Raw genomic sequence first — 12,252 nt, forward strand, 5'->3', positions numbered from 1 at the left:
CACCGCAGTCCAGTGTCCCCCTTTGTGTCAGCCTGCCTCCAGCCTGGTGCGGCAGGGTGCACCGTCCCAATTCTCCGACAGGATCGAGCTCCCCTGGACCCTCTGGGACGGCTCGCCTGGCCCAGGACGCAGCTGCAGTACCTGGGGAAGGTGTGCCCGCACCCAGTTTCTGGTTCCGACTCAACACCCTGCTGGGCCTCCTCTCCCCTCAGCCTGAGCTCTTCCCTACACCCTTTCTCCCCTGCAGCCGTCAGCCCAAAGAATCACAGCTGAGATCCACCTGCATACCTGCTTCCTGCCACCCAAGCCGAGCCATTAACTAGGCCTTGTCCCACGAGCATCCATCAGCCTTCACTGGCAGCCCCAGGACCCTGATGGGATGGGCCGGGCCGGGACACTGACACCTGTGACCCATCTGCCAGCACTAGACCCTGGACCCGTGCGTGCTCCCAGCACCTGTCCCATCACACTCCCTTGGCTGGGGGAGGAGGTGCTTCAGTTCTCAGCTCATGTTCAGAACAGAGGATGACTCACTCTGTGCTGCAAGCTTCTCCATCAGTGAAGAGACCCGCTGGCACCAAAGGGAGACAAGGCTCTTCCTTGGAAATGGTCACCGAGTGAGGGTGGGAGCTGAGGCGGCTCTCCCTCTCCTCACAACTCCGTGTCCACCTGTGTCCACCGCCAGCACCCCAGAAAGAATGCACCTTGAGAGAAATGGCGAAGGTGGCAGTCCAGCTGCAGCTCAGACGTGCTGCTCCCACCAACACCATGGCATGCTGTGGCTGCTGGGGACGGTGCTACTGAACGGTCTGGAAGCTCAGAACCTACCTTCTTCGTGATCAGTTCACAAGGGTGGGACTCACCGTTCAAGTTGTGATTCCGTTTCAGAAAACCGGTGAGCCCCCCTCCCTTCCAAATTAAAAGCGGATTATCAAGCTTAGTGCACTCCTGAGCACAATGCCGAATACACAAGGCGGAGGTGGCGAGCCGGTCTCCGCTCCCTGTGAGACCCCAAGCAGAGGCTCCGCACCCGGCATACCAGAGACCCACTTAGAACGGCGCCCAACGTTGGAGCCACACGGACGACATGCTCCCGCAGCCCCGGCTGACATGCTGGCCGCCGTCACTCCTGTTAGCGCCCACAGTGCAGCTGCGCCAGGACTCAGCCCAGGGCTCCCCGTGACCGCCCTGTACTCACGGGAACTGCAGCACAGGTATGGAGATCCAGCGAGCCTGGGTCCCAAGGTTAAGGTCTCAGCTCTCCAAGGGCCAGCCAGGCTTCCGCCCCAGCTGTACCTGCCCCACCAGAGTCCCCATATTAGAATCCTCACTCTGGAAGCTCTCCAGAGACACCAACGTGCAGACCAGAGTGGGAATGGCTACAAGGCTCACACTGTCTTTCCAGGACACCCAGTGACTGATCAACTCCTGTCGCGGCACCAGACTCAGTTTCCACGAAACAAAAACGATACAGGGAAGGATAGTCCATCTACACGACAAAATAAAGGTCCCAAGTAAGTGCATGTCTCCCGGGCACACAAAAATTCACAACTACGAAGCTGAGTCATCACTGCTTTACATACTCCCAAGCTCTTAACCACAAACTTCTTAGGTCCATGCGCCCCCGTGCCTGTAATTACACTTACACAGTCACAGCTCCACACAACCCCCCTGCATGCAGCACCTGGGAGCTCTGAGTTTTGTTAGTGCCCGACACGCCCTGCCCACCTCTCCCTAACTACCACGTAACCATTATGAAAGAACCTCCAGACACATACCTGCTCTAAAGAAGTCCCAGTATCCAGTTCTCAGCGAGTGATAGCCTGTTATCTGAAAGCCCTAGTAATATATCTCTAAATTTCTCTTGTAAGCCAAAATAAAAATCTCACTTTAAAGAAAAATTTTCACAAGCATGTGCCTTTTCTAATCCAGGACTCTAAATCCTAACAAAAACACATTTTAATAAAACGTCTTTATAAAGCTTTTGAGTAGGACTATGGAGCACTAAGGAGGATCTGTGAGGTTGAGCCTCATGTGACACTAGTAGGGTGTCAAAATCAAGGAATTCATGACACATTCCTGAGTATAAGCTGTTTAGATCATCATATTCCAACAGCACACAGAAACACGATCACAAGGCACTAAAAGTATTTGTTTAGGTACCAGGCCCTTCAAAACACTAAATTTTAATTGTTAACATAAATCTGATATTATCCAATCAATCTGATTATTTTTAAAAGTTAACATGTCTATAGTTCAACTTTAACAAAAATATATTTATGAAAATAAAAATTATTCTAATCCTTAATACAATTAAGAGAATACAATTTAGGAAGTGCTTTTTTTCTTTTAACCCACAACCTTGGCATAGTATCAGGACAATGCTCTAACCCACTGAGCAACCCGGGCCAGGAAGCTCTGGATTTTTTTTTTTATTGATTTCAGAGAGAGGAAGGAGGACAGAGACAGACAGACAGGAACATCTAGCTGTTCCTATATGTGCCCTAAGTGGGGATGAAACCGGCAACCTCCGCACTTCAGGACTCAAGACGATGCAACCAACCAAGCTATCCAGCCAGGGCAGAAAAATGCTATTTTGAACCTAGTACTATGAGCATTTCGCTCACACAGTCCATACCCAGAAAAAGAAGGAAGAAGTCAACCCCCCCCCCCATCAAAAAAAAAAAAACACACCCGTTGAGGAAGGCAGGGAGGGAGAGGTAAGGCGGACGGTTACAGAGGGTCAACCACCACCTTACTGGGGAGACAGACACGGTCACTACTTTGACTGCAGTGATGCTTCATAGGTCAAGCTCACCAAACAACATGCTTTAAACGTGTAGCTGACGTGAATTTATACCTCGGTATAGTGGTTTGTGGAAAAGAAAAAAGAAACTTGCTGCCAAGAACACTGAATTTTTAAAGTAGCCAAAATGACTTTCTCCCCAGAGCCCCACAGCCTATTCCTGAGTTCAGCATGCCCCCCCTCAATGAACAATTTAACTAGTTTCTGTCCATGTGAGCTTCCTCCTGAACCATGTGGCCCAAATTCTTGCCCGGCTGGCCCATTCCTCAGGCACCGAGTTAAAACGATGGTGTCCTGCCACCCCCTCGGTGAGCAAGCCCCACGCTGCCCTCTGACACGGAGGGCAGCCAGGGCGCCGTACCTCACATGCGTGCTCACAAACGGCGCTCCACACATCACGATGCGTGGGTGCACCACATACACACCACCAATTGCTGACACACGGGAACTGAGGCCAAGATGTACCTGAATGTAAGGCAGAAGAGGCCAGGAATAAAATTTAGAAACTAAAAAATTTTCTGAAAGCTGCTGAGAAAACCGACTAAGTAAATTCTACATAGAAACCGCATTTCCTGGCCCCTTCTCTCTGGTGCAGGCAAGTACAGTTGGCATCTGGCAGGGCTCGTGACTGTTAAGCATGTGGTGCTGTCTGCAGGCGCCAGATACAGTCAGCATGTGACAGGCAGAGTGCTCTGTCAAAGCATGGCTGGGCTCTCTGGTGGGGACACCACCTTCTAGTGTAGGTGAGCAGGACTTGAGGCACATTATATAATCAAGGCCTCTTTGTCAAAGATCACTTTAAGGTGTTGACTACTTTGTTGGCATGCTAACTCATCCTCCTACAGTCTGGGGAAGGAAACTGCTGTTCCTGTTTTAACACCCCCCCCATGCCCCTTGCCCCCACTGCTCAGTGTAAACACACACCTGCAGAGTCAGGGCAGGACACTCAGTGGAACCAGCAAAAAACAAAGACGTCTTCTGAGAACAGATTTTAAAATACACCCTGAGGACTAGCTAGCTCAGCCAGACATACAATCTAGACAGTCACAGTCAGAACACTTTTAAATATGGGAATGGGAAGAAGCTAAAGCCAAGGTGGGCGAAGAAACCAGAAAATTCAACACGCAACCACACGGAGCCAACACGCTCTCCTGAGCAGTGGTGATGCAGACGCCGTTCTAGAGCGAAAGGGACCGCTCGGCATTCACTCATTCAATGAGTGCGTTAGGCCGCCAGTAGTAGAGGCTATTTTTCCCATGCTCCTTTTCCTGCACTCTGAACGCGATCACCATCTTTAGCAAAGTGTAGCTGTTTCGATTGAGGTAGGTGAATAATGCACACTGTGTTGGGAGACCAATGCCTTGACCACTCCAGAGAACGACCGTGTTCTGAAAATCCAGTTTATTTCCATGTTGTGGACAGATCCAGTCAGTGAGATCAGTTTCCTGTATGTGTAATAATTTATCAAAATAAGTTTCCCACAACAACTCTTTTCCATCAACTCTGAAAATCCTGGTCTGACAACAATCCCAGATAAAGCTCTTGAAAATCACCTCCTGAAATTGGGAGGAAAGAGCAGCAAGTCTCTCCTGTAATATTTTCGGAACTACGAATGGCTAAAGAGCAACTCATGTTTTAGAAGGTGACTAGTACAACAGCTGAGATTGGGAAATTAATGGTTTAGTGCACTTTGCTCCAGTTTTAGCCCACATGCTACATTGTCCTCTTTGGAGGGAAGGGCGCACACAGTGGACTGGAGGTCCCACTGCACGAGAGATAGGACTCTGCAAGCAAAACAGTGTAAGCTGCCTGTTTTCTTAAGACCTGGACATTTTAAGACAGAAGCTTTGCAAAACATTACACAATTTTTATTATTAAATGAGAAAATCTCATTTGTTACATCGTCACATTGCTAGTCAGAGAAATGCTGCAGTGATGAAGGAAGTCATGTTGATCAACCCAAGTCCTCGTTTCTACAACATTCATTTACAAAGAAATAATGGTCAACACAGCCCAACACAACATTCTTGGTTTCTTCATACTGAAGTCCCCCAGAAATCATCTTCTAATGGGGTACTGACTACATAAATTATAGTCCTCCGTCTCCAGGCCACCTGGCGCGGCCTCACACGTCGTCGTCGTCTGACGTGTCGCTGCTGCTCGTCTCTGTGTCGTCCGTCTCCACAGTGGGCCGGAAAGTGCTGTTTTTCCAGGGTCCAAACTTGAAGTCACAGACCAGGCCATTTTTCAAAATACCGTTCTTCCTCAGACCATTCTTCTGTAACTAAAATGACAAACACAAAAATTAAACAGACTATCCTCCCAGAGTTACTATCAAATGAGTAACATGATAATAATTAACCACATATTAAAATGTACCGACCCTTAAAGTTCAGATTATGACACCATATATGAAAAACTAGTTCAAGACAGGTCAGTGATCCAACTGACCCAACAAGTATTTCCCAGGAAAAACACAGTCACCACCCACCAGGACACTGTGGGAATGGCACGCAGCAGCCCCAGCGCTGCCCAGAACAGAACCAGCAACACACACCTCAGCTGCTTGTTTGATTGATCCCCCACCTGGGCTACTGACACACCCAGAGCCTGCTCCATTCATCTGCAGAGCACAAACTACTCCAGTGTGTGGTGCTGAAAAGAATGGTATGAATAAAGGAAGGTGTGCAAAAATAGCAAATCAAATACAGCCTTTTGGGACCCCGTATTTACGGCTGGTGGGAATGTCAACTGGTACAAACATTACGCAAATCAGTACGATGGTTCCTCAAAAAACTAAGAATAGAATTACCATATGACCCAGCAATCCCTCTACTGGGTATTACCCCAAAAACCTGAAAACATTGGCACATAAAAGATACAGGCACCCCCATATTCATCGCAGCATTATTCACAGTGGCCAAGACATGGAAGCAACAAAAGTGTCCCTCGAAGGATGATTGGATATAAAGAAGATGTGGTACATTATACAATGGAATACTACTCAGCCAGAAGAAATGATAACAGTGTCATTTACGACAATATGGTGGACCCTGAGAACATTATACTGAGTGAAGTAAGTAAATCAGAAAAAGCTACAAACTATATGATTTCACACATAGGCTGGATATAAAACTGAGATTCACGGACATAGACAAGTGGTTACCAGGGGGAGGGGAGTAAAGAGGGACAAATATACAGTGACGGAAAATGATCAGACTTTGGGTGATGGGCACACAACACAATCAACAGTTCAAGTGCTATAGAGATGTTCACCTGGAACCTATGTACTGTTATCGACCAATGTCATCCCGTTATATTTGATTTTTTAAATAAAGTTTCTTTTAAAAAATAGACTTTTGCTTAACCACATAGATACAAGAAAAAATTAGTTTCTATTTCTGAAAGTGAGAAATTAGAACTAAAAGGTTAATATGGTAAGAACTGGGTTCAAAAATCACCTGTTTGGGGTGGGAGGTACACAAGGGTAGACCCAAATTTAAGGACACAAAGCTAAATTAATAATGTACATTCTAATAACTCCAGCTTTTTACACTTCACAAAACTGCTTGACACTGGTCATTTTCATCAAAATCTCTAAATATAATCTTCTGTAAGACCAAATTCAGCTATATAATAACAATGCTTGGAGTTGTTTATAGGTGTCCTATTCTAGAGGGATTTCTTAATTGAGGGTTAGGGTAGGATTCAAACCCAAGGGGCCACTCACATCACAGCTAACCCATCTGTCACAGATCTTAAAAGCTAGAAGAGGGAGAATCTCAGCTCCCCCTCTTCCTTCTCCCCACTAAATTCTCTCCTCTCCACAGATTTCCTCTTCTACCTAAATTCTAAAACCTAAACTAAACTCCTTCTTTCACTGTGAACAAATGCCCTCACCATCTTCAGAGAAAAACAAAAGCCACGCACCATCTCTGAAGTTCCTCAGCCACTGTGATGCTTAAAAACACATCCTGATTCCTCTTTTATGGGTACTGCCTCCCCCCCCCCCAAAAGTTTAGTGCTGTTTCACACGACATGTGGCCCAGTGCCACCAAATCTTTCCAGAGCTTGAAATTGACTGTGGAAGATTTTGGTATGAACCTATTTTAAATCTTTATCTGATTTCTCTAAATGCCTGTATCACCCCCAAGAACATCCAGTTTAATGTGATTTTTGCAGCCATTTCTCTCCTGTAGGCCCTCACTCTCCGTCCCCTACTGCTGACTATAACCAACTGATGAACCATCCAGACATGAGTCTTCGAAATCCCTCTTCCAGAGTGTGCTGCTTCACACTACACACCTGTGTTCCTCGTGTACAAGAGACCACTTCACATTCCTATGATGTCTTGAATATGATATCAAGAGCACAAGCAACAAAAGAAAAATAATGGGCTATATCAACATTTTAAACTTCCGTGCATCAAAGGACACAACAGTGAAAAGTCAACCTACAAAATAAGAGAAATATTTACAAACCATTTATCTGATAAGAGACTAGCATCCAGAATACACAAATAAGTGACACAACTCAAGAAACCTGATTAAAAAGGGGGCAAAGAACGTGAGTAGACATGTCTCCAGAGACACACAAACAGCCCTAACACAGGAAAAGACACTCACCAGTACTAACAATGGGGAAATGAACAAAAACAATAAGACACCACCTCAAACCTATCAGAAAGGCTCCTGTCCCCCCCCAAAAAGAAAACAAACTCTTGAGCACCACTGGTGGGAATGCAAAATGGTACAGCTCCTAAAGAAAACACATGGCGGTTCCTGAAAAAGATAAAAACAGATGATCAAATGATCCAGGGATTCCACCTGTCGGTATATCTCCGAAGAACTGAAAACAGGGACTCCAAGTGTTTGTAAACCCACATTCAAAGCATCATTACTCACAGTAGTTCAGTCAAGTGGTCGAAGCAACCTACATACGTTCATCACAAATACATGAATAAACAGAATGTGGTGGACACGATATTCAGACTATAAAAGACAATTCTGACACATGCTATTGTAGGAGAACCTTGAGGACACAACACTAAGAGAAGCCAGTACCAACAGGACAAATACTGGATGATTTCATGTACACAAGGCACCTAAAGCAACTGACAGAGAGCAGACCAGTGAGTTCCAGGGGCTGGGGGAGTGAAAATGAGATGGGGAGTTTCAGAGGCAGATGGCAATGAAGCATGAAGCCATGTGAGGGAACTAACGCCAGTAAGCAGAGCAGTACATGTAACAATGGCTCAATGGGAACATCCACATTATGTGCATTTTGCCACAAATGTCTAAGTGCTGTGAAAAAAGTATAAAATTCACCCTTAAGTTTTTTTATTTAGGGTAATCATATCTATTTTATTATGAAGCTAATATAACTAATTTCCTCAAGATTTCACTGAAGCCTGACCAGGTGGTGGCGCAGTGTATAGAGTATCAGACTGGAATGTAGAAGACTCAGGTTCGAAACCCCAAGGTCACCAGCTTGAGGATGGGGTTGCTGGCTTGAGCGTGGGATCATAGACATGACCCCATAGTTGCTGACTTGAACCCAAGGTCGATGGCTTGAGAAAGGGGTCACTAGCTCTGCTATAGGCCTCCTGGTCAAGGCACATATGAGAAAGCAACCAACAAACAACTAAGGTGCTGCAACAAAGAATTGATGCTTCTCATTTTTCTACCCTCCTGTCTGTCCCTATCTGTCCTTCTGTCTCTGGTTTCTGTCTCTCTCTCTCTCTGTCACTCTCACACACACACAATTTCATTCAAAACACTTAAAACTTTTAGCATGTCTACAGAAAATTACTTCTGAATGGCCTTAACTATTTTAAAAAACCGTAATTTGGAAAAATTATTTCAACATTCTGATACTCTATCAAGCATTTCCTAAAACTTTTTCAAAAAGCAAACTATGAAGACATAAAACAAAGGCAATTCTGACTCATAATAGGATACCAATAAATTTCTACATAAAACTTGTGACACCCTCCCAGCCCCCACAAATGCTTTGTTAAAGCCCACCACGCTGATTAAGGAGGGGCAGTGTGAAATGAGCTCGCACCTGCTCGCTGATGACCTGGAACTCCCTCATCTCATCCTCAGTCAGGGGGGCGCAGGTCTCGTCATTCTCGCTGTCCTCTTGCCAGCCCATCTCCTTCAGCAACCTGCATCAGAGGGAAATTCATACATTCAGAGCTGCGCCCAAGTGGGGCAATCCATTTATGCTATGAGCAAGAAAACCGTATCCATTATACAAACTCCTTAAAACACATTTTAAAAATGCGCGTTGAGAACCAAGATGGCAGCACAGTAGGCAGATGCACAGACTCCCAGTTCACACCATCAAACTGGATTACAAATTAATTTAGAAACAATCAGCGTGAAAAACCAACTTTGGATTAAAAGAACAGGTCTCAAAAACAAAGTAACAAAGAAGCAGCCATACCAAGCCTGGTAGGGAGTACCAAGGCGTGGGGTGGGTCTCCCCTGCTACCAGGAACGAAGGTGGGGTGAGACTGAGAGCCCAGAAGGGCTCTCATTACAAGGAGAAGAGCAGAAAATATCGCTCACAGCCACTTGCCTGGGGACCTGGGAATGAGGTGAGCTGAGAGGGCTGGCTTGTCTTCCAAAAGGAAACTGGAGAGAGAAGGAGACAGATGGTGACGGGCAGAGGAATGCATGGGAGGACCTGAGAAGCCAACTCATCCAGTGCTGAGGTGGCCATAGCTGGGGGAGGGGTTGAACCCTCAACAAAGCACAAGCCTAAAGTGGACCCACCTCCAGAAAGCTCTCCAGCTCCAATCAGAGCAACAAGACACAGCTGAAAACAGGAAGTGGAAAGGAGGAGCAGTAACTCAGGTCTCCATGGAGATCAGAGATACACTTCCCCCTACTGAAACGGAGAAAGCACCCTGCCCCTGGAGAGAAGCTGGCAGATCTGGCCTTCAGAATCTCAGGTTACACCACCTCATTCCTGGATACAGCTTCAAATAAGCCCCTGCTGAGATCAGTAAACATGACTACCACTGAGTTAAGAAAACTGAGAAGAAAACCAACAAATCAAGACTTCAAAGAGGTTCTACTAGGTAAGGAGATCACAGGTAGAAGAAACCTACAAGTCATAGAGAATAATGGGTAGGCAGAAAAGCATAAGTCATATGATTCAACAAGATAAATCCTCTGATAAAGTCTTGGATGAATTAGAAGTAATCAAATTACCAGATGCAGAGTATAAAATAATGATTTGTAGGATGCTTAAAAATCTCAAAGCTACAATAAATGGACTTAATGAACACTTCAGTAAAAAAATTGAAAGCATCAAAAAGGACACGGAAATCATAAAAAATCAGACAGAAATGACAAACAAAACATCAGAAATGAAGACTACACTGGAAGGAATCAAAAGCAGAATAAATAAAGCAGAGGATCGAATTAGTGACTTAAGAGGACAAGATGCCCTGGCCGGTTGGCTCAGCGGTAGAGCGTCGGCCTGGCGTGCGGGGGACCTGCGTTCGATTCCCGGCCAGGGCACGTAGGAGAAGCGCCCATTTGCTTCTCCACCCCCACCCCCTCCTTCCTCTCTGTCTCTCTCTTCCCCTCCCGCAGCCAAGGCTCCATTGGAGCAAGGATGGCCCGGGCGCTGGGGATGGCTCCTTGGCCTCTGCCCCAGGCGCTAGAGTGGCTCTGGTCACTGCAGAGCGACGCCCCGGAGGGGCAGAGCATCGCCCCCTGGTGGGCAGAGCGTCGCCCCTGGTGGGCGTGCCGGGTGGATCCCGGTCGGGCGCATGCGGGAGTCTGTCTGACTGTCTCTCCCCGTTTCCAGCTTCAGAAAAATACAAACAAAAAAAAAATCTACACTAAGACACATCATAATTAAAATACCAAAGCTAAGAGATAAAGAGAAAAAATTAAAAGCTGCTAGAGAAAAAACGGCTAACACCTACAAAGGAGCCACCATAAGGATGTCACCCAACTTCTCAACAGAAACACTTGAGGCCAGAAGGGAATGGCAAGACATATTCAAAGTAATGCAGAACAACAGCCTACAACCAAGACTTCTTTATCCAGCAAGGCTATCATTTAAAATTGAAGGAGAAATAAAAAGCTCCCCAGACAAAAAAAACTCAAGGAATTTATTACAACCAAACCAATGCTGCAAGAAATGTTAAGGGGCTTGTTGTAAACAGAATAAAGGGGGAAAAGAATATACTAAAAATATAACTTTAAAGAATAAAATGGCAATAAACTACATATCAATAATAACCTTAAATGTAAATGAATTAAATGCTCCAATCAAAAGACACAGGATAGCTGAATGGATAAGAAAACAGGACCTGTACATATGTTGTCTACAGGAAACGCACCTCAAAACAAAAGATACACATAGACTAAAAGTAAAAGGATGGAAAAAAATATATTTCATGCAAATGGAAATGAAAAAAAGGTAGGGTAGCAATATTTATATCTGACAAAATAAACTTTAAAACAAAGACTATATAGTAAGGGATAAAGAAGGTCACTATATAATGATAAAGGGAGAAATCCAACAGGAAGAGATAACCATTATAAATATCTGTGCATCTAATAATATAGGAGCACCTAAATATATAAAGCAGATTTTGATGGACATAAAGGGAGAGAGATCAGCCTGACCAGGCGGTGGTGCAGTGGATAGAGTGTCGGATGCGGAAGACCAGGTTCGAGACCCTGAGGTCGCCAGCTTGAGTGAGGGCTCATCTGGTTTGAGCAAAAAGCTCATCAGCTTGAGCCCAACGTCGCTGGCTCAAGCAAGGGGTTACTTGGTCTGCTGAAGGCCTGCGGTCAAGGCACTTAAAAAAAAAGGGGGGGAGAGATCAATAGCAATACTATAATAGTAGGGGATTTGAATACCCCAGTAACATCAATGAATAGATCCTCAAGAAAAAAAATTAACAAAGAAATAACAGAATTAAGGGATACACTAGATCAACTGGATTTAATAGATATCTTCAGAACCTTCTACCCTAAAGCAGTAGAAAATACATTCTTTTCAAGTGTGCATGGTATATTCTCTAGGATAGACCACATATTAGGTAATAAAACGAGTCTCAGCAAATTTAAGAAGATTGAAACCATATCAAGCATCTTCTCTGACCACAATGGCATGAAACTAGAAATCAAGTACAATAGGAAAACTGAAAAACACTCAAACACTTGGAAACTAAACAGCATGTTATTAAACAACGACTGATCAACAATGAGATCAAGGAAGAAATAAAAAATTTCCTTGAAACAAATGAAAACGAGCATAGAACAACTCAAACTGTGGGACACAGCAAAAGCAGTCCTGAGAGGGAAGTTCATAGCATTACAGGCATACCTTAAGAAGCTAGAAAAAGCTCAAAAAAACAACTTAATCCTGCAACTAAAACAACTAGAAAAAGAACAGCAAGTGAAGCCTAG

At 45.0% G+C, this 12,252-nt stretch overlaps 1 protein-coding gene across 5 annotated transcripts in view; it reads right to left on the bottom strand.

Moving 5' to 3' along the window:
- Positions 1–4,652: 4,652 nt before the first annotated feature.
- GPBP1 (GC-rich promoter binding protein 1) overlaps positions 4,653–12,252 on the bottom strand; it is a 91,122-nt gene continuing 83,522 nt past the window's right edge. For all 5 annotated transcript variants that reach the window (XM_066377539.1, XM_066377518.1, XM_066377499.1 and 2 more), the window contains 2 exons: positions 8,873–8,975; positions 4,653–5,090 (listed from right to left, as the gene is read on the bottom strand). In XM_066377539.1, coding sequence (XP_066233636.1) covers positions 4,932–5,090; positions 8,873–8,975 — 262 coding nt within the window. In that variant the 3' untranslated portion in view covers positions 4,653–4,931. The remainder of the gene's footprint in view (positions 5,091–8,872; positions 8,976–12,252) is intronic.

This window comes from Saccopteryx leptura, chromosome 1 (genome assembly GCF_036850995.1).
Source record: "Saccopteryx leptura isolate mSacLep1 chromosome 1, mSacLep1_pri_phased_curated, whole genome shotgun sequence".
Taxonomy (NCBI): Eukaryota; Metazoa; Chordata; class Mammalia; order Chiroptera; family Emballonuridae; genus Saccopteryx; species Saccopteryx leptura.